Source organism: Macrobrachium rosenbergii, chromosome 58 (genome assembly GCF_040412425.1).
Source record: "Macrobrachium rosenbergii isolate ZJJX-2024 chromosome 58, ASM4041242v1, whole genome shotgun sequence".
Taxonomy (NCBI): Eukaryota; Metazoa; Arthropoda; class Malacostraca; order Decapoda; family Palaemonidae; genus Macrobrachium; species Macrobrachium rosenbergii.
In genome coordinates this window covers 9267697-9295568 of record NC_089798.1, presented here as the reverse complement: position 1 = coordinate 9295568, position 27872 = coordinate 9267697, and the positions used below count along the sequence as shown (strand labels likewise).

Genomic DNA, 27872 nt, shown 5'->3' with positions numbered 1-27872 from the left:
TAAAAAAGTTAAGTATACCTTACTTTAACCAGACCACTGAGCTGATTAACAGCTCTCCTAGGGCTGGCCCGAAGGATTAGATTTATTTTACGTGGCTAACAACCAATTGGTTACCTAGCAACGGGACCTACAGCTTATTGTGGAATCCGAACCACATTATAGCGAGAAATGAATTTTTATTGCCAGAAATAAATTCCTCTAATTCTTCACTGGCCGGTCAGAGAATCGAAAGCGGGGCCAGCAGAGTGCTAGCTGAGAACGGTACCCACCTGTCCAATGAAGAACTCACATTCATAATAAAAGAGTGGGCTTGACAATTCCTTCATACATTCTGACTTTGGGTTCCACGACAGTCTAAGCCCTTTCTCAGTATTTTGCAAATATCTTGCTAACTTCCTTGCTCCACCTGTTCTGTGACTCAGTTCTCTTACCCTACAAACGTCCATTATTTTTACTCCAAAATAATGATCAGATCAACCATTTCCATTCTTCCATCATCCATACCAATACTCATTGCTACATTTTCCTAGTTTCTATCAACCATCATTACCATAAACGTTCTCACATAATTTTCAATTTTCTACTCTTGCAAATATTCCAAGATCTTGGACAGTTTTCTGCAGTTTTTCTTCACTATCTCCACTGAGAACTGGGTCATCCGCAAATAGCCATTCTATACTCAATTCTCTCTCTCTCTCTCTCTCTCTCTCTCTCTCTCTCTCTCTCTCTCTCTCTCTCTCTCTCTGTGCGTGTGTACTTCTAATTTTGTGCCTCAAAACAGAGGAGTGTCTAGTGAGGGAACAGAGAAGGAAAAATAGTTTACCGAAGGTAAAAAGGAGACCCATTCAGATGCAGTTGCATGACAGAAGAAAAGATTATGTCCCGGCTTACATGTTGATGGTTAGGGTAGTCAAGAAGACAGTGAGAGAAAAAAAGAAAGCAATTGATCAAAATAAGATCAAGCACTTTAGAAACAAGAGAAAATGGTTTGACAGGGAAATAAAGGGAGAGGGAAAGGTTAATAAATAAATGGATCTCAGAATAAAAAAGACGCAAATGGAGATATGCTTTCCTAAAAGAAAGAAGGCCTGGGGTGCTGGAGAGTGCACTGTGAAGATGTGTTGAATGTGAACGATAGGGAAGGGGCAGAGCTGAATCAAGCATGAGTAGAAAGAGTTAGTGTAAGGATGGGCAAGAAGTGATTGTTAAGGACATAAGAACATAGTTGGGTTTGTGCACAAAACTGGGAAGACACTTGGAGTGTTTGTGGAAGATAAGCTGGGTAGTACGGAGGGGTTGTTGATTGTTGATCCAATCCTCATTTATGGAAGTGAAGAGAATTTGATGAGCTTTTTGGGTAGCTGTATGAAGTTTCTAACGGTTGTTTTCTGCACAAGGGGTTCATCTATGACTGGGCAGGTAAAAGCGTGATGCGGCAACGATTCTTGTCCTGTTTTTTTCCCCTGGAACCACGCCCTACTAGGGGACAGTCTAACATTTGAACTCTAATAACAATAACAAATTCACAAAGAAAAATATCACTCAAGCTTGTAGCATCGAGTAAATTCAAACCCTGATTGAGGTTAAAGGTCTATTTGGTATTGAACTTTCTACAACTTATGTATTATATAAACAATGATTGGTAAATATTGTACTGTTCCCTTACGACAGAAATATAAAAATCAGTGACTGGATGCATGCATGGCATGTGGGGCCAACGCGTGATTTACTTAGGGTAAGAAAATTCTACTGTCATTGTGGATTCAATCTCCATGAGATCAACTCCGGTAATAAAAGTCAGCGACCTGTCATTGCGAACCTCGCGCGTCTAACCATATTGAAATATTATTATTGTTTTCTGAAATATAATCTGCCAGTGTCAGTGCAATCAGAATGCAGAGACGTGAGTACTCGAAACACTTCAACAAGTACTTACCCTGGACCATATAAGACGTTGGAGATTCGCCTGCATGGACTCTGGCCAAGATCACGACCACCCGGGGAGGTCCTTTCTTCTCTGTCAGTTAAAAAAAAATGTATGGATTAAAACAAAGAAAAATAATATGAAATAAATAAACAAAATAAGCCATATAAACACGTATATTTACAGCTCTTAACGGCAGATGGAGTAACTATTCAAATTCGCGGGTTAGCAGGAGGAATTTCATAATCATTTTGTGACGAAAATAAACACCCGGAATGTTATCCACCAGTATGCATGCATGTACGTTTTTCAGAAAAGGTTTGTTTCTTCGAGGAAAGGGTGACTTCAAAGATATTCAGGACAGCTGTCATTCTTTTGCTCACCTTCTATATAATGAACCACAATGAACTACCATCTACAATGTGTCGTTACTTTTTTCTAACACACTACACTAGGCTTCAGAGATATCAAGGCTTTTCCTTTTAACAAGTTTGAAAATAAACAAACTCTTATATACCTTTGCCTCTAATGGCACTTCATTCCGTAGTTCCGAAAATTTATTTCTGTTATACCAATTTAGTCTTCTCTATTCCTCTCTACTTGACCAAACTACCTAACAATGCTTATAACCAGGCTGTGATCCACACTACTGTTTATCATATCACCCTCACCCACGCAAATATACGCACACATATACAATATACATACATACATATATATATATATATATATATATATATATATATATATATATATATATATATATATATATATACATACTATATATAATATATATATATATATATATATATATATATATATATATATATATATATATATATATATATATATATATATATATATATATATATATATATATATATATATATATATATATATATATATATATATATATATATATATATATATATATATACATCACACATACGGACAAACATCTTCCTGCGATTTTAATCCCATCTTCCCATGGTTCGGCCGCTCGAGTCTTCATTCTCCACAGAACTCTATTTTGGGCTTCTGCGCGTTCTACGCTCAACGACTAGGGTCTCTACGTACAACGACCCTCCATCTGATTCTGTACCTAGCTCTATTTCTTCTACCGTTCACGGATATATCATATGCATCCTAAACCAGAGCATCCTCTTCTCTGCGAACCACATGACCATGCGACCTCATCTTACTTTCCCTGGCTTTATCTGTTATTTTACTAACACCCATCCTTTTTCTTATTTGTTCACATTCAGTTATTTCCAGCAATGACACGCGTGTACACACACATATATATATATACACATGTATACATACATATACATACATACATACATATATATGTGTGTATATACATCTGCTGGGGTATGCACGTGAAAACATACGGCTATACCTATTGTATGCTTAATAAGAATATAATAATTGCCTTAAAAAAAGAGTATATATTTGAAGAGTGAAGAGTACAGTAAAATGAAGTGTAAAATTTCAAAATCAAATGATTAGAAAGAGGGCAGTTCCTACTTCAAGTTGTAACAGCCAGAATTTTTCTCATGATATTATAGGCAATTTCTCTGTCAGACAAATGTTGTACTTTTGCACGTGTTCAGCGTCTGGATTAGCAAACTAACTTTTGCCGCAACAAGACACTTCTTCAGTTCATACAAAGGTACAGCAACAAAGGTTACTGTAACAAAATATACATCACCAATAATAATGACGAACAATAGTGATGAATGTGGTATATGATTCGCCACAACGCATTTACATACCTACACTGACAGAGAATCATCGATGAAAGTGATAAAACTTCCTTTTTAGCCCTCATGTTTAATTTCTGATTTTCATGTTCAATTTCTGATCCCAAATTCTAAAGTAGAAACATTTTCGTAAGATCGAGCTCCTAGTAGATGAACAAACAATAGGAAATACTTGTACCGAAACAGTTCATGGAAGAAAACATCATCGAAAATATTGCTTAGAACTAGAGTAAGGAAAGGCATTAAGTGATAATGATAAAGAGGCATGGAAGCCAGTAAGGAAACAGAAGGGACTCTTCAAGAAAATACAGAATTACACTGTTCAAAGAGCGTGAGTTTCGCTCGCCTCGCTCTTAAACATAACATCCATTTTGGGACGAGAAGATGAAAGGCACTGAATAAGGGGTTGCATGGGATCCCAGGTCTAGTATGTCACTCTACAAGTTATGGTGTTGGAAATCAAGGAAAAGATCCACTTCTTGTCACATGCTTCTTTGATCATGGAGGAAATACTGTCGAAATTATATAAATGCATACACACACACACATATATATATATATATATATATATATATATATATATATATATATATATATATATATATACATATATATACATATATATATATATATATATATATATATATATATATATATATATATATATATATATATATATATATATATATATATATATATATATATATATATATATATATATATGTGTGTGTGTGTGTGTGTGTGTGTGTGTGCCAGTATGTTTACATTATGAATGAAAGAGCAGCCTAGTTGATTTAAGGAATTTTTACTGTTGAAAAGATTAGAGTTTAAAAACAATGCTAGACGGAGGAAGGAGAAAAAGAGTTACGTACTGGGCTTTGCAGTTGTTTCTTCATCGTCGTCGTCATCATCATCATCATCATCATCACCATCAACATCATCGTCTTCTTCATTCTCGTCTTCGCCATTCCCATCAGGACCTTTATCTTCGGTGGCCTGCAGTGAGTTTGAGGCCGGGGAAGTCTCCTCATTATTGGTCACAAGGAGCGCCAAGGATTCGGCCGCTTCCTGGACGTGTCCTCGGTAATTTTTGGGACTGGTGATGGTCACCACCTCACAATCTCTCTTCAACTTTTAATTCAAAAGAAAAGAGGGAGCACTATTATTTGCCGGAAAGAAGAACGTTATACAGATTTATCAAGGGACATGTTTCTATAACCTAATATGCAGCACTCTGACTTGAGGTTTATCTGAATACCGTACCTCTCGCCATTCAAAAGCTCTGAAATTAAATTATGGTCAGAATAGTCTTGGAAATTTTACGGCTTCATGACAAACTATTTAAAAATTTATTTCATAACTATGCGTCATTATTTTGGCTAAACGTCCAGTAACGATTTAATTACTTTTCACATGTCATTCACCTTGTCTGGATAGTACACGGTCACGAATTTTCTCTCACAGTACTGAGAAGGCAATTCGTCAATGGTCGTAATATTTGAATCGTGTAAGTAATCTATGTAATGTCTTTCAAACTGTATAAAAATTCCGTTCAGCAAAGATTTTTTACTGCTCAAATAATGGTCTTTAGTTGGACCATAATCTAGCTGCGCTCTGAATATTTATATGAAAAATGACAGAGATTAAGAAAACTATTCACAGCTACACCCAGTCACGGTAATCAGTCCTCTTCTGACAAACCACCAATTCTACCAGTCACATTAGAGGTATTAATTTCACCTACCACAGTCTTCGCCAACAAATGTCTCCACCAAAAGCCATAGTTCTTCTCGTCCTGAACATCCAGGAAGGTCTGGAGTCTGGTGTACGAGTAGGGGTACGTCAGTGCGAACTGATATACGTCCATCTCGACGTCAAAGCAGATGGCGAAACTCAGGACGTTCTGACCGTTGTGTTCGGCCGACTCGTAGTAGTAGACATTTTCACTTGGCATCCGGGTCCTGTTGGGAATGTGGCAACACTGACTGAGACAAACACTAGAGTGACAGATACCGTTTCTATATATGGGGAGATGAGATGGTGGAGGAGGCGAAATCAATGGGAACAATGAAATGGACAAAATTATATGGGTCCACATTCCTGTGGATCTCTTATGCAGATACGACAAGCTTGTCTATATTTTGTTAATGAGGGAATTGGCACTTTTGACAACTATATTTATCTTGCGATTTTTGCCTGCATTTGCATCCCTAAACGAACTGCTGACAATATTCTTCACAACGAAAAAGTATGGTTTAATTAATGTCTCGCAGAAGTTCAATAACAAGGGTAAAACATTACAAATACAGCAGATTCAATTTTCATTAGATAAAGAGACCTCAACTTTTCTCATAACATTAATGAAACTTACAGTTATTTGTGTGTTACCAAAAAGAAATATTAGGGAAACGCTGGGAACTTGTTTCCTATCAAGATTGTTTTTTAATTGTGACAAATATATACATGCTAAATGATGAACATAATCTCTTTTTTGTACTCACACATTTCTTACAGTCATCCGCGAATTGCTATAAAATAAAGTCATATAATATGCAAATACTCGTGTATAAATTAAATATGGAAAAATACAAACTGAGTAAGTGAGAGACTAAGATAAGGTCAAATTTGCCATATATCTTCCCTGTATTTTTATTAATAATAAAGAGACCTAGTTCACTTTGTCACCTCTGAACGAAATCCACATCCAGTTGACCAAAGGCATTGGCAGCGTGTTGGGGCATTACATTTTATTTGATTAATTTTCTTTCATCATTACAGGCAAACTAAAGGGACTTTTTTGGACGTGCAATATCACCAAGTTCAGTTTTCCATATCATGTGAGGAATTTACATTCATTACGACTGACTTTGAAGCTATTTTTAATGATTACATGATTATAAAAATATGAGCGCAAATCTAATTTCAGAAATGAAATACTACAGTGTAAAAAAAAAAAGTTAAAATCACTGGGCATAAAATAAATTTCTAAAAATCTGTAAAGGCGACTAAAGCATTACTTTCCATAGCAAAAAATTTTCCGGTACAAATGACGAAATCTATGCATTCTTATATCGTAACTGGACGGCATATTTCGAAAATCTGGATGAAAACGAAACACTTACGCAAAGCTACAATGTGAAAAAATAACAGTAATAAAAATGAATTTGTCACTGATGCTAAAGATAAAACAGAGGTCACACTGAATAGATGAAAAGAAACAGGAAACAGAGGATGTAATAAACCTGTGCCGTCTCCCCAAAAGGGAACACAAACTGGTGGAATAGCGCGCGAGCGACAGACATCCTCTACCCACATATAAAAGAAACATGCAAGCATAACGTCTCCCTCTGCACCAGACGCAGCGTCAGCGTTATCCCGAAACTATATCATATTTAAAGGGTAACGTTTTCCAAGTCAACTCACCACTTGGGTCTGGAGGTCGACCGGACTAGAGGGGTGAGGCCCTCGCAGAACAGATTTCTTCCTTTGTGTATGTTGATCAGGTTGAAGATGGCCGTCTGAAATAGTTCAGAAAATAAAGAGAAATTAGCCAAAAAACAGGAAATATGAGATAATTATACTTGTCTATAGGAACGGGACACTTTCAGTTTTTATATATATACAGTATTATATATATATATATATATATATATATATATATATATATATATATATATATATATATATATATATATATATATATATATATATATATATATATACACACACACACACACACACATATATATATATATATATATATATATATATATATATATATATATATTATATATATATAATTATATATGTGTGTGTGTGTGTGTGTGCGTTATTGTGTTACAAATTGATAATTGTATATTGTGATCTTATTAACCACTTATTCCACTAGATATGTTTTGCTTTTAAGAAACTGCATACTTAAGTAGTTGTCAACTGGTCTTAATCTTCCTCTATGACCTCATATTGCTTTCTTTTGTAAGATGCATATATCAAATTGCTCTGTACCCTGAAGGGGACTTTTAAAAGTCGAAGATCTTGGCATCTCCTTTTATTTTCATGAGAGGATTTCGTTTATTTTTCATCCAAGGGACCAAGATACGTTAGTTATACAGGTACTGAGCAATGAATACATAGTAGACCAAAAGACAAAGGAAGAGTAAAAGACCATATAAACTTGTCTGTAAAGTATTTGGTCACCACTGACAGGCACATTTTGAAAAAATCATAAGGCCACAGCATACACAACTAATTTTGCCAGGTCAGAGTATGACAATGACTCTTGACTGATTCCATATATTCACTGAGAAATTCAATTGTGCAGCATATAAATTACGCGAAACAGCAATCAACCGTTTCTATATATGCTAAAAATTATTCTGCAGTGCAATATTAGTTCATTACAGTTTACCAATGTTTTTTATATAAATCTGAGGAGACAATAGTGCTAATTCCAACGCCACATTCTCTACACCATTTGAGGATCCCAGCCACCAGAATACCTCCTACACATATTGCAAATGACACAACTTTCTGATTTGTACTCTTTAATAGTGTTCCTGTAAATTTCCTTGTGGTCCAGTCTTTCTGGTAAATAAACCTACCCTGAACACTTGACTTTCCTCCGTAGGATGATTAAATGCTTTCAGGAAATTAACAACTTAAATATGTTAAAGTCATTACGGCACAAGTCATATATAGCTATAGCACAAATGACATAAGGAATTTATTGGTGCTTTTTCTAAATCAACCTTAGCGAAGAGGGAATCTAATGACTTTGTGATACAGTGCGTGACTTTTCCAGAGAGAGAGAGAGAGAGAGAGAGAGAGAGAGAGAGAGAGAGAGAGAGAGAGAGAGAGAGAGAGAGAGCAGATATTAAATTTAAAGTGCTTTTTCCGGGATTGTATGTAGAAAAAGCAAAGGGAAATCGTCTCGTATACGGGAAAATAACTCTAAACAATTCACAATTGAAAATATATAATTCAGATACCAATCGGAATATCCAGTAAAAAAAAAAAAACTGATAAGAACAGGGTCGTGTTCCTCATGGAACTAGAGGGGATTTTACTGCACAGTGTACAGTTAACAAGTCACTAAAAGTTTTCACAGATCTGCAGTTGAACAGACATCAACAACGTCAAAACTTGAACTTGAAATATAGCTGAACATTCGTTTAGGAAAATGTTCCAACTCATTGCATGGCTGATTACAATCGGAATAAACAAAACATCTATTAGAGGACAAAAGTGTTCAGAAAAATATAGTCCAGTCTTGGAACAAGGTTTCTAATCTCTCTCTCTCTCTCTCTCTCTCTCTCTCTCTCTCTCTCTCTCTCTCTCTGCCTAATAAATGGAAAATAGTTCGTGAAATGATCCCCAAAAATAATAATGCCCTTTTACCTGATTATAATGATAAGAAGGAAAAAGTAGAAGAGTTCAACCAGTATTTCTCAAGTGTTGGTAGGACAGCCTTTGAAAAATCTCAGCAAAATCTAGATAGGAACAACACTTCACAACTTTTAAGAAATGAGTCGAATATAGTTAATGAGAATTTTAATGACTTTTTTAGGCCACAGCCAGTTGATGTCGAAACAGTTATTTTAGTAGCTGGGGAGCTTAATGACACGGGAGCCTATGGATCTGATTTGATATCCCTCCGTTTCATTCGGGACGCCTTACCGATAATTGCGTTTTACTTAACTGTCATAGTAAATACCTCTATAGTGACTTGCCTTTATCCAAGCGATTGGAAGTTGCCCCACGTTCTGCCCTTTTTTAAGAGTGGTGATGCAGATAATGTGGAGAATTACAGACCAATATCACTTTTGCCCATCATATCTAAAATTCTAGGAAAGATTGTGTCAATTCAACTCATAAAATATCTCGAGGAAAATGATTTACTGTCTCACACTCAACATGGATTTAGGTCTCATCTCTCTACTGAAACTGCGTTATTGAAAGTTACAGAAACTATTTACAGAAATATCGACGACAAAAGATATCTTTACTTATTCTATTGGATCTTTCTAAAGCTTTCGATAGCGTTAGCCACAATATTTTACTTCATAAATGTACACAATTAAAAATTGACCCTCTCTGGTTTAAAAGCTATCTAGAAAATCGTTACCAGTCAGTGAGATTAGGCGATGTTATATCCTCCCCTAAACCAGTAGAATTCGGAGTTCCACGGGGATCTATCTTGGGGCCAATACTTTTCCTAATTTATATAAATGATATGGCTACTGCTGTACGAGACTGCATCTTGGTTCAATTCGCAGATGACAGTCAACTTCTAATGACTGGGACTATTAATGAACTAAATAACTTGATAGTAAGAGCAGAAAGAATATTAGAAATGGCGAGATGTTATTTTCAAATTAATGGATTAAATATTAATGAATCTAAAACTAAATGTATATTTATTGGCTCTAGGCAATTCATATCCCAAATTCCTGAAGACACAAAAATAAATTTCAATGGATTTGCAATTGAGAAAAGCATTAAAGTAAAAAATCTTGGGGTATATTTTGACCAGTATATGCTATTTGACGGTCATATAGATGAAGTCTGTAGGAAGGTAAATGGTACTTTAATATACTTAAATAAAATTAAGGACCGATTTGATAGTGAAATGCGGGGAATGGTCGTTCGGTCTCTTGCCGTGAGCATTCTTGACTACTGTTTAAAGATCTGGGGCTCGACAACTAAGCAGCAGCTGCAGCGGATACAGAGGCTTCAAAACTTTGCAGCAAAAGTAATTGATGGGAAAGCCAAGAAGTATGACCATGCAACTCCAATTTTAAATAACTTGCAATGGCTGACAATCAAACAGAAGATTGATTTTGATTTATGTCTCATGATCTTTAAAATTTTACATAATCTAATTCCACCATGGCTTTTTAATCTAATAAGAGTTGGAGATAGACGTAACAGACAAACTAGATTTAACCCTTTGATTACGGCCGAGATGAGACCTCACACTTACCACAATCCGGAGGGTTTTCAGACGGTAGTCACCCGTAGCATGCTACCAGACGCACGAAATCGTAAACAATCATTGTAATAGCGTTTGTATTTGTTGTTTTGCTGCAAATTAACCTGTTTTATTTATATGATAATATTGTGATAGTAGCGATCCGTGATATAGATATTATGCAATTAATGTAACAACACAAATAAATAAACATAGGATAAGTACTATATATCGGGGTTTAGTGTTGCCAGAGGTATAAGCACTGCACTGATTGAGGATGACAGTCTTCTTTTTTTTTGTCATTTTCTCTAATTCTGTTTGAATCCGTAAAGGACAGCTACATCACAGTTGTGTATTATAGTTAAAAATTATTTGTATATTCGTCAGAAAACTAATCATAAAGAATGTTCATAATTTTTATGGTTCCGCTTACTATTCCACTAGCTGGGCAAAAAAAAAAGAAGAGAGAGAGAGAGAGAGAGAGAGAGAGAGAGAGAGAGAGAGAGAGAGTGACAGAATAAAAATTTTTACCTATGATTTATTCCTTCTAATTGTACATCAATAACATTGAGAGTAAGTAGACACAATCACAATATTGGTTGCAATATTAACCACATTTCTGGGTAATATTTTTATCAATGATCAAGCACCCAGCTGACAAGGGATACGCAATCTAGAAATTCAGATGAATTCTGCAGTGTTTGAAAAATGGTTTAAAACCCAGCTTCTTCCCAATATAGGGCCATCTGCCATCATAGTGTTGGATAACGCTTCTTATCATTCAGTTCGAATTAATAAACCTCCGACAATGTCTGCCAAAAAGGATGAAGTTAAAGACTGGCTAATAAAAAAATTAGTAAAGTTGCAAAGACATTCATGTAAAGAAAATGATTACGTGATTGACAGACTGGCAAGAGATCATGGACATAGTGGTTAGGCTGCCTACATATCACTGCCAGTATAATGCAACAGAACTGATATGGGCGCAGGTGAAATCATACGTGGCAAAGAAGAATCATTTTAAAAATCAGACCTGCTTCCTTTGGTCAAAGAAGCAATTGAATCCATATCTTCTGACAACTGGGCTAATGATGTGAGACATGCCGAAGATATAAAAAAAGAGATGACGCTTCAAGAGATGTTTGCATTGATAAATATATAGATTCTTTTGTTATCGATGTAGCATCCTCTGACGAGGATTCTTCATAAGTAATGTCTCCTCATACTTCGATTGTAAATAAATTTATTGCTTTCCCTTGTTGTGTGATATCCTGATGAACACTGAAATTGAAATAAATTGAAATATAGATCTGTTTTTTCGACAGAAAGTGGCAGAAATATCTTTAAAAATCTACATATAACAGAAATGCCACAGCAGTGATGAGTATCATATGACAGTGCTTTAAAAGCACAGGTAAATCTAATACTGTATATATATATATATATATATATATATATATATATATATATATATATATATATATATATATATATATATATATATATATATATCTATAATTGTGATATAGTTTTGAGCTTTTGAATTGCTTTCTTTCGTGCATGCCGTAATCCGTCTTTACCTCCTTGCTGTATCAAGGTTGAATTTTCACTGTACAGCTATAAAATAGCTCATAATAAACATTCTTTAAATATTGTTACTATATATATATATATATATATATATATATATATATATATATATATATATATATATGGGTGTAACAATATTTAAAGAATATTTATTATGAGCTATTTTATAGCTCCACAGTGAAAATTCAACCTGATACAGCAAGGAGGTAAAGACGGATCACGGCATACACGAAAGAAAACAATTCAAAAGCTCAAAACTATATCACAATTATATGACTTCGATAACAGCAAAGGAACAGTAATAAAAAACTATAGTAGATGACGTAACTCAAGAACATTGCTCAGTACAGCATCCAAATAAACAAAACTGAAAATGAAAGCACATCTAGGTTTCCAAATTTCTTGCATCTATCATTTTCATATATTGAATTTTTTTTTTTTTTTTTTTTTATCTAAAATTTAAGTGGGACAACAAAACTTCATTCAGAACTTTCTATTATAGTACACGTGCTTGATAACAGGCGCAAACAATGAGAGCTTGAAGTCAGAAGGTTAATGGTCAGTTTAAGAGGGGCAAAGTCTCTTCCTAAAACGGTCGTACTATAGTAACCCCAACCCCCGCCTTTCTTGTTTACTTGCTAACCTTGTTTACTCTTATTCAGTTTTCATCCTCTGGACTTTACTACTGAAGGTAATCTATTTCTTGTTTTGTCATTGTCATTTTTCAATCTTTAAAGCATTTTAATTTTGTAAGCTCTGTTGTCAGTTTTAATTAGTGTTTTTGTATCTTTTTAGCCAGAAAAGATGGGATATGGGTGATCCCGAAGCGCACCTATTAATAAATATATCAATGATGAGCTGACTGTTCTTCCTATCCGTACTCCCTACTATATATATGCATATATGTATATATGTATATATATATGTATATATATATATATATATATGTATTTATATGTATATATATGTATATATATATATATATATATATATATATATATATATATATATATATATATATATATATTTATATATCTTTCTATCTATGCATCTATCTCTGTGTCTAACTATCTGTTAATACACACACTAACACACACATATATGTATACATACGTATATATTAACTTTATCACATACACAATTGTTCTGTGCATTAACTAAATTACTAAAAGGACCTCATTCAAACTGGATGGTATCTGTAGATACCATGCAGTTTGAATGAGGTCTTTACTAATAATATATATATATATATATATTTATATATATATATATATATATATATATATATATATATATATATATATATATATATATATATATATATATATATATATATATATATATATATATATATATATATATATATACATCACGAAGGAAGCAGTAGGGAAAGGCATCCTCATCATCTACAGTTTATTTTCAATGCCGACGTTCCGCGACGAATTCCAAGTCGCATTTTCAAGGCTATAAAATATAATATAATTTGCGAACATCAATAACAAATTAATGCAATGGCAACAGCTCTTTATGTAGTAAAAATATTTAAAACAAAACACCTCATTCCAAGACAAGTCAATAATGAGTAAAAGGAGTTCACTAAAATCTTAAAACAACCTACCTATATGAAAGAAAGAACAAGACTAACATAAATAAGTACAAACAGAGTGAGGAAAACCAGTTGCCCAAACTAGGCTATAAACAATTTCACTGAGGACGATTGAGTATTTAACGACGGCACAGTCTTCCTGATAATTATGGATTCTAGGATGGTTAAGTCGTTGTTGTTCTGCACTCGGCCTAGGATGGAAAAAATCCTTGCTGTCAATATAAGTTTTACATAATTTTGAATGATTTCGTATATTTGATTGCTCAGGATTAGATAACCTGCTACCTGTTCTATGACTTATGCCCCTGTGGGAATCTATGCGGACCTTCAACAGCCTCCTCGTGCATCCCACATATGTATATCCCGTGATCACATCCCGGGCAAGTGTACTTGTAAACAACGCTGGACGAAAACAGAGGACTGAGCCGGTCTTTGACTCTGAACAGAGACCCTATTGTAAAGGGATTTTTCGGGATGATTTTCAGGTTTAAAGCTGGAAAACTCTTGAATAATGGCTGTGCATTTTTCCTAAAAGTATCATCATGCACGAAAGGGAAACTTGCATACATCTTTAGTTTCGGCACAGTCGATTCAGGTGTTGCCGGAGTCATTTCTTCTGTAGTAGCAGTTTATTTAGGGATCTGAAAAAAAGTCGTGATGGAAAACAATTATTATTGAAATATTTCACTAAAAAGGATATCTCATCGTGGAAACTCTTCCAGTTTGACGAGTGGGTGTAAGCCCTATGGAGGAGGGTTAAAATAGAGTTCAGTTTCAAATGAAAGAAACACGAACTATAAAAATTCATTCCCAAACCAGTAAATGTATTTTTTTCTATACACACCTGTGTAAAACCTGAGTCACCTCTGGAAATAATAAGATCAAGGAAGGGAATTTGTTATTTACCTCCTTCTCCATAGCGAACCTTATGTTTGGATGTTGTCGGATGACGAACTCCAGAAAGGACTCTGCATGACATTCATGACGAAATAGGGAGAACGTGTCGTCAACATATCTTCGATAAAATAGAGGGCGGAACCTAATGGGACATTCTATTATGCGCTCCTCCAGGGAGCACATGAAGATGTTAGCAAAAATTGGACCAAGTGGTGATCCCATGGCCATCCCTTCAGTTTGTTTATACAAACTGAAGGCAAAGGTCGTGTCCAGCACGGCCAGCTCTAAAAGTTGTTTAAAAAATGTCCTACTAAAATTATTAAAAATTGCATCTTCATCAGTAAAAAGTTTGCTTAATATTATCTCAGTATTATTATTATTATTATTATTATTATTATTATTATTATTATTATTGGAGAAGCAATTCCACAGTTATGTATATGTACATATATTTAAAGATAAATATACAACTGTGGATTTGCTACTTCATTTTAAGACTCATGCTACTATGAGTATTTTTTTTATTACTATTATTTTTTTTTTTTTAGAATATGAATCCAATTCATACGGGACAAGCATACAGGGACCATTGACTTGAAATACAAGCCTCCAAAGTATATGGTAGACAGGTTTTCCAGGAATATTGGAAAAGTTTTCCGTGCGTCTTTAATAGTGTTCTTGAAGACTCTAAAACTTATTTCTTTTCCGAAGAAGAATTTTTATTTAAATAAGACAAGCGATTTAAACTACTCTGTATCCTTCAAAAAATCTACTATTATAATTTGATGCTGGTACCATAAAAAAACTATATATTTATAACTTACTCTGCTATGCGAAAAAAACTTAATCATTCCTTGCTGGAGGCAGCCATCTCTCTCTCTCTCTCTCTCTCCCCTTAATAAGGTGATCAATGGCAATGGAGAAGCCTTGTTAAAACAAAAAGGTCACTTTTCTCTTGAAGCTGACTGGATTACTGGGCGCTAGTGATGACCATTTCAGGAAACAGAAATTCTTGAGACCACCTTATTTTTAACTATTGGGAAAAATTAACGCACACAGACGCACAAACCAGTGTATACACACACACACACACACACATATATATATAAAATATATGTATATATACTTATATATACATATATTTATGTATATGTATCTATCTATAATAATAATTTCCAAGTTGATCTTGTCCTCCCCGGGGTGAAATTTTCTAGAAAGCTTTATTGCCACGAAAATAGCATTTTTTTTAAAGAAATAAATGTAAATGTAGCGAAAAATCATCATCATCGTATCCTTTTCCCTCGTCGTCGGGAGGAGATATCTATCTATCTATCTATCTATCTATATGTATATATATACATATATATAGATATATAAATATATGTAGATATACACATATATATACATATATATATATATATATATATATATATATATATATATATATATATATATATATGCATACATGTATATAATATATATACATATATGAATATATATATATATATATATATATATATATATATATATATACATATATACTGTATATATTTATATATATATGTATGTGTATGTATATATATACATATATATATATATATATATATATATATATATATATATATATATATATACATATATATATATATATATATATATATATATATATATATATATATATATATATATAAATATATATATATATATATATATATATATATATATATATATATATATATATATATATATATATATATATATATATATATATATATATATAAATATATATATATATATATATATATATATATATATATATATATATATAATATATATATATATATATATATATATATATATATATAAATATATATATATATATATATATATATATATATATATATATATATATATATATATATATATATATATATATATATATATATATATATATATTATTTCTCCCGGCGACGAGAGAAAAGGATACGATGATGATTTTTCACTAAATTTTTAATTTCTTTCTTTTTTTAAATATTGATGTTTTCGTGGCAATAAAGCTTTCAAGAAAATTTCATACCTTCTGGTGCAAGAAAGAATCATTGTCGCCTGGCGCCGTAATATCTTCGTGTTTTTCCTGCAGTCGTTTTAGAATTCTTCCGCTCATGCGTATAGCGCCATCACTCAATAGGTGCACTGACACCAAGGACTACAGTGGCCATCTCAGGGATCCTCCAGGAAGACGTCTTGAAGCCTTCAGAGACAGCATGTGAGCAAAGAAGGCGAAGTTTATGGTTAAAATGAACTGGATGACGAAGCAGATCGACTAAAAGAGATTTTCAAGAGGAAAAGTACATCACGAGAATGGCAGATAGCTTCAGTCTGTAATTGTTTACTGCTGAAAATATGGACTACTTCGCGGAGCAGTATGAAGTCGAGGTTCCCGCCTTCTGCGATTATTCGGCACCTCTACAGTCGTATTGTCACTCACGGACGCAAGCTCTTCATTCGAAATAAGGAAGGAAATAATCAAGAAGAGAGGAAGACAGTGGAACGGAGGAACTGAAGAATTTATACGAAATAAAAGGTAGAGAACTTGAGGTGTTTTCTAAGCTGATTGAGAGGGATTTTGGATGCCCAAAATTACCGCTTGGAGCAGTTCTTCGCTCGAAATAAGAAAGAGAAGGAACAAAAAGAGACGACATCGGCGTGGAGGTATACTGAAGAATGCTGACGAAGAATAAAGTAGATAACCTGAGGTGTTAGAAACTACTTCAAAGATTTTGGATTCACAGAATTACTTTTCGGAGAAGCAAGGAAGAATCGAAGGGATGATCAATATCGTCAGTAAGAGGAATCTCATAAGTTTATAGAAGACGACTCCTTAAAGCAAAGAAGCTGTTTATGTGCCAGAAAAAGAACTCCAAGTAATGGTTATCGCGATGTTGAAATGATCTAAAACCTTCGAGATTTTCCTTGAAGACATTTTGGAATCCTTCAGTCCTCCGGCTCCTGGAAGGACGAGAGAAATGCCATTCGCGCATGCGCCGAGCTTCAAAGTGTCAAGAACAATCTCCGAGATGCTTCAAATCGTCTGGAAGCCTTCGGAGACAGAAAGTGTCAGTTTTGAAAAGTAGGGTAAGAGAAAGCAAAGAGTATTGGTGAGGGGAAGGGTCCGACCCAGAGGCCGCTTCCTTCCTCCAAGGAAGCAGCCTATGGGTCTGACCCTTCCCATGGAAAGGGCCCAAGCCCTTTAAGGATTGGCCCAAAAGCCTACAAGGCTTGCCAGTCTTTTGAGGGCAGCCTTGAAGGGAAGGGTCCGACCAGAGGCTGCTTCCTTGGAGGAAGGCAGGTATCCTGTCAGGCTGGGGAAGCAGGCCTGGAGAGGGCCCAAGAACTTCAAGGATGAGGCCCAAAGTCCTCCTAGGCTGGCCAGTCTCTTGAGGGCAGCCTTGAAGGGAAGGGTCTGACCCAGAGGCTGCTTCCTCGGAGGAAGGCAGGAATCCTGCCAGGCTGGGAAGCAGGCCTGGAGAGGGCCCAAGAACTTCAAGGATGAGGCCCAAAGTCCTCCAAGGATGGCCAGTCTCTTGAGGGCAGCCTTGAAGGGAAGGGTCCGACCCAGAGGCTGCTTCCTCGGAAGAAGGCAGGTATCCTGCCAGGCTGGGGAAGCAGGCCTGGAGAGGGCCCAAGAACTTCAAGGATGAGGCCCAAAGTCCTCCAAGGATGGCCAGTCTCTTAAGGGCAGCCTTGAAGGGAAGGGTCTGACCCAGAGGCTGCTTCCTCGGAGGAAGGCAGGTATCCTGCCAGGCTGGGGAAGCGGGCCTGGAGAGGGCCCAAGAACTTCAAGGATGAGACCCAAAGTCCTCCAAGGATGGCCAGTCTTTTGAGGGCAGCCTTGAAGGGAAGGGTCCGACCCAGAGGCTGCTTCCTCGGAGGAAGGCAGGTATCCTGCCAGGCTGGGGAAGCAGGCCTGGAGAGGGCCCAAGAACTTCAAGGATGAGGACCAAAGTCCTCCAAGGATGGCCAGTCTCTTAAGGGCAGCCTTGAAGGGAAGGGTCTGACCCAGAGGCTGCTTCCTTGGAGGAAGGCAGGTATCCTGCCAGGCTGGGGAAGCAGGCCTGAGAGGGCCCAAGAACTTCAAGGATGAGACCCAAAGTCCTCCAAGGATGGCCAGTCTCTTGAGGGCAGCCTTGAAGGGAAGGGTCCGACCCAGAGGCTGCTTCCTCGGAGGAAGGCAGGTATCCTGCCAGGCTGGGGAAGCAGGCCTGGAGAGGGTCCAAGAACTTCAAGGATGAGGCCCAAAGTCCTCCTAGGCTGGCCAGTCTCTTAAGGATAGCCTTGAAGGGAAGGGTCTGACCCAGAGGTTGCTTCCTCGGAGGAAGGCAGGTATCCTGCCAGGCTGGGGAAGCGGGCCTGGAGAGGGACCAAGAACTTCAAGGATGAGACCCAAAGTCCTCCAAGGCTGGCCAGTCTCTTGAGGGCAGCCTTGAAGGGATGGGTGGGCAGCCTTGAAGGGATGGGTCCGACCCAGAGGCTGCTTCCTCGGAGGAAGGCAGGTATCCTGCCAGGCTGGGGAAGCAGGCCTGGAGAGGGCCCAAGAACTTCAAGGATGAGGCCCAAAGTCCTCCAAGGATGGCCAGTCTCTTAAGGGCAGCCTTGAAGGGAAGGGTCTGACCCAGAGGCTGCTTCCTCGGAGGAAGGCAGGTATCCTGCCAGGCTGGGGAAGCAGGCCTGGAGAGGGCCCAAGAACTTCAAGGATGAGACCCAAAGTCCTCCAAGGCTGGCCAGTCTCTTGAGGGCAGCCTTGAAGGGAAGGGTCCGACCCAGAGGCTGCTTCCTCGGAGGAAGGCAGGTATCCTGCCAGGCTGGGAAGCAGGCCTGGAGAGGGCCCAAGAACTTCAAGGATGAGGCCCAAAGGCCTCCAAGACTGGCCAGTCTCTTAACCCTATCTGGTGCAAGTTGGGTCTGGGCAGACCCACCCTACGGGATTTTTTTCATTTTTAGATAATTTTATTTAATAATCGTTTTTAGTTGATTCTATGATTACCAAAATATGGGAAATTATTAATTATTTTAATTTTCATTAGCCCTTTGATTACGGCCGAGATGAGACCTCACACTTACCACAATCCGGAGGGTTTTCAGACGGTAGTCACCGTAGCATGCTACCAGACGCACGAAATCGTAAACAATCATTGTAATAGCGTTTGTATTTGTTGTTTTGCTGCAAATTAACCTGTTTTATTTATATGATAATATTGTGATAGTAGCGATCCGTGATATAGATATTATGCAATTAATGTAACAACACAAATAAATAAGCTGCCAGTAATAAAGGAATATTCCAAAATCGGCAATTATTCCAACGGTCACGCCAACCAAATTCGACAAAGTGGAAGGTACAGCGAGCTGAAAACAAAGCAGGTCATTTCTGTCAAAGCACACGTGCATCTCAATATCACCTACATACATACATACAGTATATGTACAAACACACACACATTACTGCATCTATATATATATATATATATATATATATATATATATATATATATATATATATATATATATATATATATATATATATATATATATGAATCCATGACAACGGCAACAATGATTACACGACACAACAATACATTTTGGACACTAGCGAATATGGACATTTGGAAGGTGACAATCGTATTTCCATGGCTGAGACGTGGGTGGTACGTGAGATGCCGGAATCCTTTTGATGGAAATGACCGGTCGTTGTTTTCTGCTCTTGCTTACCTTCCACCTGTGTTGAGTTTGGAATACTACCTTGGGAATAGGGCCTGGGATTATCCCTTGTCCTTCGGACAGATTCCAATTCAATGTTTGATTGACGATGGCGGTCAAAAGTCAGGGGAAAGTGGAAACAACCTCCTTGAATGGAAATCGTATTAGCCGCAAGTAAAAAGGAGGTTCCAGAATCCGCATTTGTCAATGAAACAAGGAATTGGAGACTGCCAGGGCTTGGGATAATCCCGGGGCCCATTTTCAAGCTAATATTCCAACGGTCACGCCCACCAAATTCGACAAAGGTGGAGGGTACAGCGGCTGAAAACAAAGCAGTTCATTTCTGTCAACAGGACACGTGCATCTGAAATGCCACCTACGCGCGTCGTCTGTCACACTTGCATGTGACATGTAAACACAATTGCCACCTCGCCACATTCACTAGGGATCAATATTATAAATCACATTGCTGATCAAAATGTGTAATTGTGTGGTGTGTGTATGTGTATGTATATATATACTATATATGTATGTATGTATGTATGTATGTATATATATATATATATATATATATATATATATATATATATATACATATATATATATAATTGACTATATATACATGTGTGACTATATATACTTATATATATATATATATATATATATATATATATATATATATATATATATATATATATATATATATATATATATGAAGGCAATGCCCTGAAGAAAAGAGAAACGAGTCTGCTAAGTAAAGGACAATACGTCGAAAAGCCTTGCAATACTCTGTTGCTTCTCTTTCCTTCGTGGAATTGTCTTTATTTATATATTCATCACGTTCCATATTCTCGTGATTCAGTTATATATATATATATATATATATATATATATATATATATATATATGTGTGTGTGTGTGTAATATATATGCAATTAATTACATATATATGAGTGTATATATATATGTATATATGTTTGTGTGTGTGTATGTAAAATACAAACACATACTCACACCTATCCCTATAAAAATAAAAATTGGATAAATTCTGTTACAAAAATGATTACAAAAAATGATTATACATATGAATATATATATATATATATATATATATATATATATATATATATATATATATATATATATACTATATATATATATAATATACATATATATATATATATATATATATATATATATATATATATATATTATGTATATATATATATATATATATATATATATATATATATATATATATATTATATATATATATATATATATATATATATATATATATATATATATATATATATATATATATATATATATATATATATATATATTTAATCACTAACATTTTGGAATTTGTTCAATTGTTTTTGAACCAATATTCGGGGAAGTTGTAGGGTTTTGTAGATCATTTTATTCTGTTATAATTTTCTACAGATATTTTTCTTTTCCTTCAATTATTCTAGTGGTACCTGTTTACTTACATCTTATTTTTGAGAAACATCTAATGAAAATGTCAGCAAATGCCGCATGAAAGTTGGGTATTGTTCTTAAGTCCTCATATACTTATATGAGTGATTAAATCAGTGCAACATTTTTAGGTAATTTGTCCTTCCTTTACTAGGATACTGTTCTCCGGGAGATGTCTGCTTCTGCCAGAGATTTATATCTTTTACAGTGGTTCGAGGTGGAAGGTTTCTTTGGCAGCTATGCCTTGGACTATAGACGGATGGTCTCTTGTTTGTCACTTTTTCATAAGTTGTATTTTGACATATCTTTCACATTCTCAGTTGATCCCTGATCCCCTGTTGCTGTCGAGAGCAACCAGATTCGCTGAACAGCAGCATCAATGTGCAGTAAATGTACCTCGCCTTCGAACTTTTCAGTTCCAGGGGACCTTTATTCCTCACGCCTTACGACTGTGGAACAGCCTCTTTACTGAGGATGTGTTGCAAACGGAACTTCAAAGTTCAAGTGAATGTAATGCATTACTACCCTTATGCAATACATCTTGTATTTAATACTTTGTTTACATTTTTATTTATTTATTGTTAGTACATCTGTTTTCTAATAACTGATCTCCTCTTTCTGTATTTCCTACTACCTTCTGTTATTTCACTGAATGAACACCATTTTCTTAGGATGCTTGAATTTCAAGTTAGTTACCCCTGTGGGCTTGTTTCATATGGATAGGGTTCATCTTCTGAATAATAATAATAATAATAATAATAATAATAATAATAATAATAATAATAATAATAATAATAATAATAATAATAACAACAACATTGTCTATATTCATTAATCTCATGGTAACGGTTATTATATTGTTATTATTATTCTCATATATCATAAATCATCAATACCATGATTATCAGATTTACATTACATCCGACTCATTTTATATTTTATGATATCCAGTCTTCAAAGGACAGAAAAGGAACATTAAACGCAAAATAGTAATTTACTCTCTCTCTCTCTCTCTCTCTCTCTCTCTCTCTCTCTCTCTCTCACTAAAGACTAAAGCCATAATTTGATGAAGAAAATTATAATACGGATGAATTTCAACATTTATTTTTACAAAAATCTTTTGCTGTAGATAAAAAAAAAATCAGAAAATGTATAAACACATAAGACTCAATATGATTGGAAGAAGCTTTTATGACATAAGTTGAATGAAATCAAACAATGTGAATAACAAATGGTTATGAATCTGAATATTTAATAAGCTGAACATAATAATCTTGACAAAACTTTTACGACAGAATTCTAGTAATTCAGAAGTGTGTGGTATTCTCTGAAACAAGGAGCGACACATAGTCCTACATTGCAGTCTTTACACATGAAATATGTCTGCTGGCCTTTCTTGGGCCTACGGGATGTATGCGAGCACACACGACATCTTAGTCTAGGTCGCAGTTGTTTTTCTGTTGAGGGAACTGGATCAGAAAGTGTCTTTCTGTTAGCCGCCTTGGCTGCGTTATTACGGTGCAGGTAATTATCTTGTTAGGTGCTGGAGGGTACCTTTCAATCAACTGCAGAACGACTGACTTAGAAAACTGTAAATATGACCCTTTCTTGCCAGTAACAAATCCATGCAAGTGATGACAGTTTACTAGTATCATATCAAGCAGACGGAAAAATAGTTTTATGTACCATCTCGTGGTTTTACGGATACACTTCACAGAACTAATAAGCATGTCGTTCTTGTCCACAATCCGCATTTTCTTATTATAGTCAACAACGCATGCAGGTTTTGCACAAATTCCCCTGGTCGACACCTTTTTCACAGTCTACCATTGTATTTTCATGTACTGAAGATAACATATACACTGTCCTGTTATCCTGCCATTTTAAACCTAATATTCCATTGCAGTTTTGAGACGAAATCTCAGATTTGTTCACATCAGGAAATTTAGGCATAAATTTCCTATTTTTCCGGACTGTTCCACATGCTCCTGTTTCGTTGTCGCCCAAATACTTGAGCAGTTTTGGGCTGCAATACCAATTATCGAAATACAGGATGTGATGTTTTCCGAGATGCGAGGCCATAAATGTTTTTACCACAGAACCAGATACCCTAGATCCTCATCTACCAATATCTCTGTATCTTTTCCAGTATAGATTATAAAATCGACAATATAATCCGTTTTGGCATCACAAAGTTCAAATATTTTCTACTCCAAATCGACTTCTTTTATCTGGAATGTACTGCTTGAAACTTAGCCTTCCCTTCCATAACATTAAACTTTCATCTATGCATAAATCCTGGAAAGGTTGAAATTTTTCCTGCAATTTTCTACGCACACTGTCGAGCACGGGTTTAATTTTTTTAGTTTATTATCTGGGCTTGTTTCCTGTGAATTATCAACGAAATGTAGAACCCGTAGAATTTGAAGAAATCTGTCCCTTGCCATCAGCCTTCTCACTCCTTTTGTCTCGAATGTCTCAAGCGTAGTCCAATAATCTACGATGCGATGTTTACTTATATGCGACATGATCATAATCACACAAAGGAACCATATCATTTCCTCCACAGTAACCTGAGCAAATTTTCGCAAATACTTTGGCACTGCATCTCCTAGCGTATCAACAAGGAATCTCTGATAACGGTTTGTCTCTTCAGCAATCAGCCCCATAAATTCGTTGTCGAAAAAATCAAAAAAATAGTCTACTTCCTTTGAATTTTCATTCACATTACATTTCGACGTAATGCCACTGCCACTGCTGTCAAATATGAAATCTCTGGGCTGGAAATTGCTGGCAGCCCACTCCCACTCATCACCTGGGTCACTTCGCTGTCTCCGCCTTCTTTTGACACCTTGGCTTTCATTTGTAGGTGGCAGATTTTCGTCATTTTCACTGTCGGTTGATATTTCATCACTGTCTCTTGTACCAGGACCATAATTATCCATTTCATTTCCTTCTAAATCCGATTCATTTTTCATATCCAGAAAATGAGTCGAGAAGGTCTATAAAATAGTTATCCTCGTCGAGAGCTCTTCTCTCGATCTGCCGGCGGTCAACTCGAGGATGTCGTACCCTTGACCCGTCCTCCTGTGACATCTTGATGAAGACTAATGAATTTTAGGGAAACACGTGAATTTATATGAATTCACTGTATGGCAACTGACAAACTGTTACCATATCAAGAAAAAGAGGCCAGTATTTCAATCATCAGTCCTTCACATAAAAGGAAATTACCGGTGCTCGTATACGACACAACAGTGTTCCGGGCCAGTTTATTAAATGCGTCGTATACGTTACAACCGAAATCAAAGGGTTAATGATGACCTTTTTGTTTCAAGAACCAACACTGATCTAGGAAGCAGAACATTTGTTGTGCGGGGTCCATCAGTGTGGAACAAACTGCCAAACCAACTAAAAGCATTAACTAATATTAACTCTTTTAAACTGAATTTGAAAAAGTATCTATTGTCCAAATAATTTTTATAGTAAAACTTTATATATATTTTAATTGAGCTCTTTTACACTTTTACTCCATTTTAGCAGACTATTTATGAATTTTAGATTCTATTTTAAGATAAATGTTCATAACTCTAGTTTTATAAGTACCTGTAATTCATAAGCAATTTTGAAATCGAAATGTTATAATCATGCTAAAGATAATTTTAATATTATGGAGAGATATGCTGTAACTTTTATAGCAAATATTTTATCAAGGTAAGAATTTTATTGAGCCTCAAGTACTAATATAAAAAGATTCATATTTTTTATGCAAAATTTTCAATGTTTTAATTACTTTTATGATGTACCTATACCTGTCACAACTTCTTTATTGTTCTTAAAGTTGTATAAAGAAAATCTATGTTTTATGTTTTATAATGATGTAAATTTTTATGAAGGCACATGTAAATATCTAATTTTTAAATGTAAACTACAATGTAATTTGTATTTATTGTAATAGCCAATGTAAATATTGGAATAAAGCTTATTATTATTATTATTATTATTATTATTATTATTATTATTATTATTATTATTATTACTCTCTCTCTCTCTCTCTCTCTGGCAATAATTTTGCCTAACTCTAGTAAGAGGCAATATATAATGTTATCTTTTAAAAAAAAAAAAAAAAAAAAAAGCCCAGAGAAGACTGCTTTCTTTAATCATAACTTGCCATAATACAACGCATAGACACGAAATTTTACCATCGGCCGCACATATACGAGTACTCATGGGTTGGTTACGAGCGGAAGAGCGCTCAGAAATTAACCCACTTATCATCAGGTTCCAAGTGTGTTGACTTATCCTATTACCTTCAAAAAGACCAAATTAAAGAGCTTGAAATGCTGCGACAGAGCTTTCATCGGGGGTGAGATAAGGGAGATCAGATCAAAAGAGAATGAAGTTGGAGAGAGAGAGAGAGAGAGAGAGAGAGAGAGAGAGAGAGAGAGAGTGGGGCTGGTAGAAGGCCAGATGTGGTTAGGGAGAGGGAGTAGAATGGAAAAGGGGATGGCATACGTACCTCGACTCAACCAAAATTCCCTATTGTCTAAAGTCTCTAACAATTAGCATTTGTTTGCTTTGTATAATTGGCCGGTGTTGATTTAATCGACTATGGATTGTTTTGAAGGTCGCGTTCGTTCGCTAAAGTCTGGGACGTTTGGGACGACCATTTGCATAACGCTTACAAAGTCCCCTTCTGAACGCTCTTTCTCTCTTGACTTCACAAGTCGTTTACGTCTTCTTCCCCTCTTCGTGGAATCCATAGCCAGTGGCCTCTTCAAACTTTCGTGTTTACATTCGGGTTGAAGGCAAATACAAGACTTCATTTAGTGTAGTTACGGCCCTATTAACAAATCAGACAACGTTACTAGTGAAAGGAAATACTGGGCATCAATCCTGAAAGGCTTCGTCTTTAGTATTTCTAAGACATTCAAAAGAACTGATACACAGTGCTCGAAATTCACAATATATATGCTAGAGTGACAGCACAAACAAACATACAGCCGGCTGGAAAAAAATACTCATACCTGATAAGTGGAAGAAAGGGAAAAGCAGTAAACTCATTACCATCTGAGGTCATTACTCCATTTATAAGTCTGTAAGAGAAAGCTATTAAAATGGCTTTGTCTAGACAAGTCCGTCCGCAATTTTTCTGTCCTCCCACATATCTTAAAAACTACTGAGGCTAGAAGGCTGCAAATTGGTATGTTGACCATCCACCCCCTAATCATCAAACGTACCAAATTGCAGCCCTCTAGCCTTAGTAGTTTTTATTTTATTTAAGGTTAAAGCTATCCATGATCGTGAGTCTGGCACCTCTATTCAGCATTATACGCTGTACAGAAAACTCGATTTGCGCCGAAGATACTCCGGCGCATTTTTTACTTGTTATATATTGCTTTTGAAATAAATGGACCGTCTTTATATATTCCTTGGTTTATTTTCATATTCTCATAAAAGCTTTCTTTTACAAAACGGGATTCGGTAACATTTCTTTCTAGTATTTTACTGAAATAAATGATTATCTTAGGCTCTATCCAGCAGATAACATGATCGAAAATTGCACTGTTCTCTTAAGCTTACATCATTTTTCATGCTGCTCCATAGTAAATTCCAATGAGTTTCCAGCTTAACTATCATAAAAGCTGTCATATGGCTTACATGGGATTTGATGTGCACATCCTTTAGTATTGTGGGCAGGCTTCTTTATAACTGCTCGTTTCATTGTATTATTGTTCTTAAACACTAAAATAAATCCCAGTTTCTAAAGGATGAGGGGACTATTTCGAAATTAAAAGCAGGCTTTTTGTTTCTGTAAGTTTCTGTCTTTATTATAAAAAGCCCTTTTTGCCACTCTGAATGCACTGCTCTATACAAAAT

General features: G+C 35.5%; 1 protein-coding gene across 3 annotated transcripts in view; it reads right to left on the bottom strand.

Annotated features, from left to right (window-relative positions):
* Positions 1 to 27872, bottom strand: part of LOC136837305 (cytosolic carboxypeptidase-like protein 5) — a 513303-nt gene that overhangs the window by 288153 nt on the left and 197278 nt on the right. For all 3 annotated transcript variants that reach the window (XM_067102045.1, XM_067102047.1, XM_067102046.1), the window contains exons 3-6: positions 7114 to 7208; positions 5435 to 5651; positions 4563 to 4821; positions 1937 to 2017 (exon numbers count right to left, since the gene is read on the bottom strand). In XM_067102045.1, the coding sequence (XP_066958146.1) occupies positions 1937 to 2017; positions 4563 to 4821; positions 5435 to 5651; positions 7114 to 7208 (652 nt within the window). The remainder of the gene's footprint in view (positions 1 to 1936; positions 2018 to 4562; positions 4822 to 5434; positions 5652 to 7113; positions 7209 to 27872) is intronic.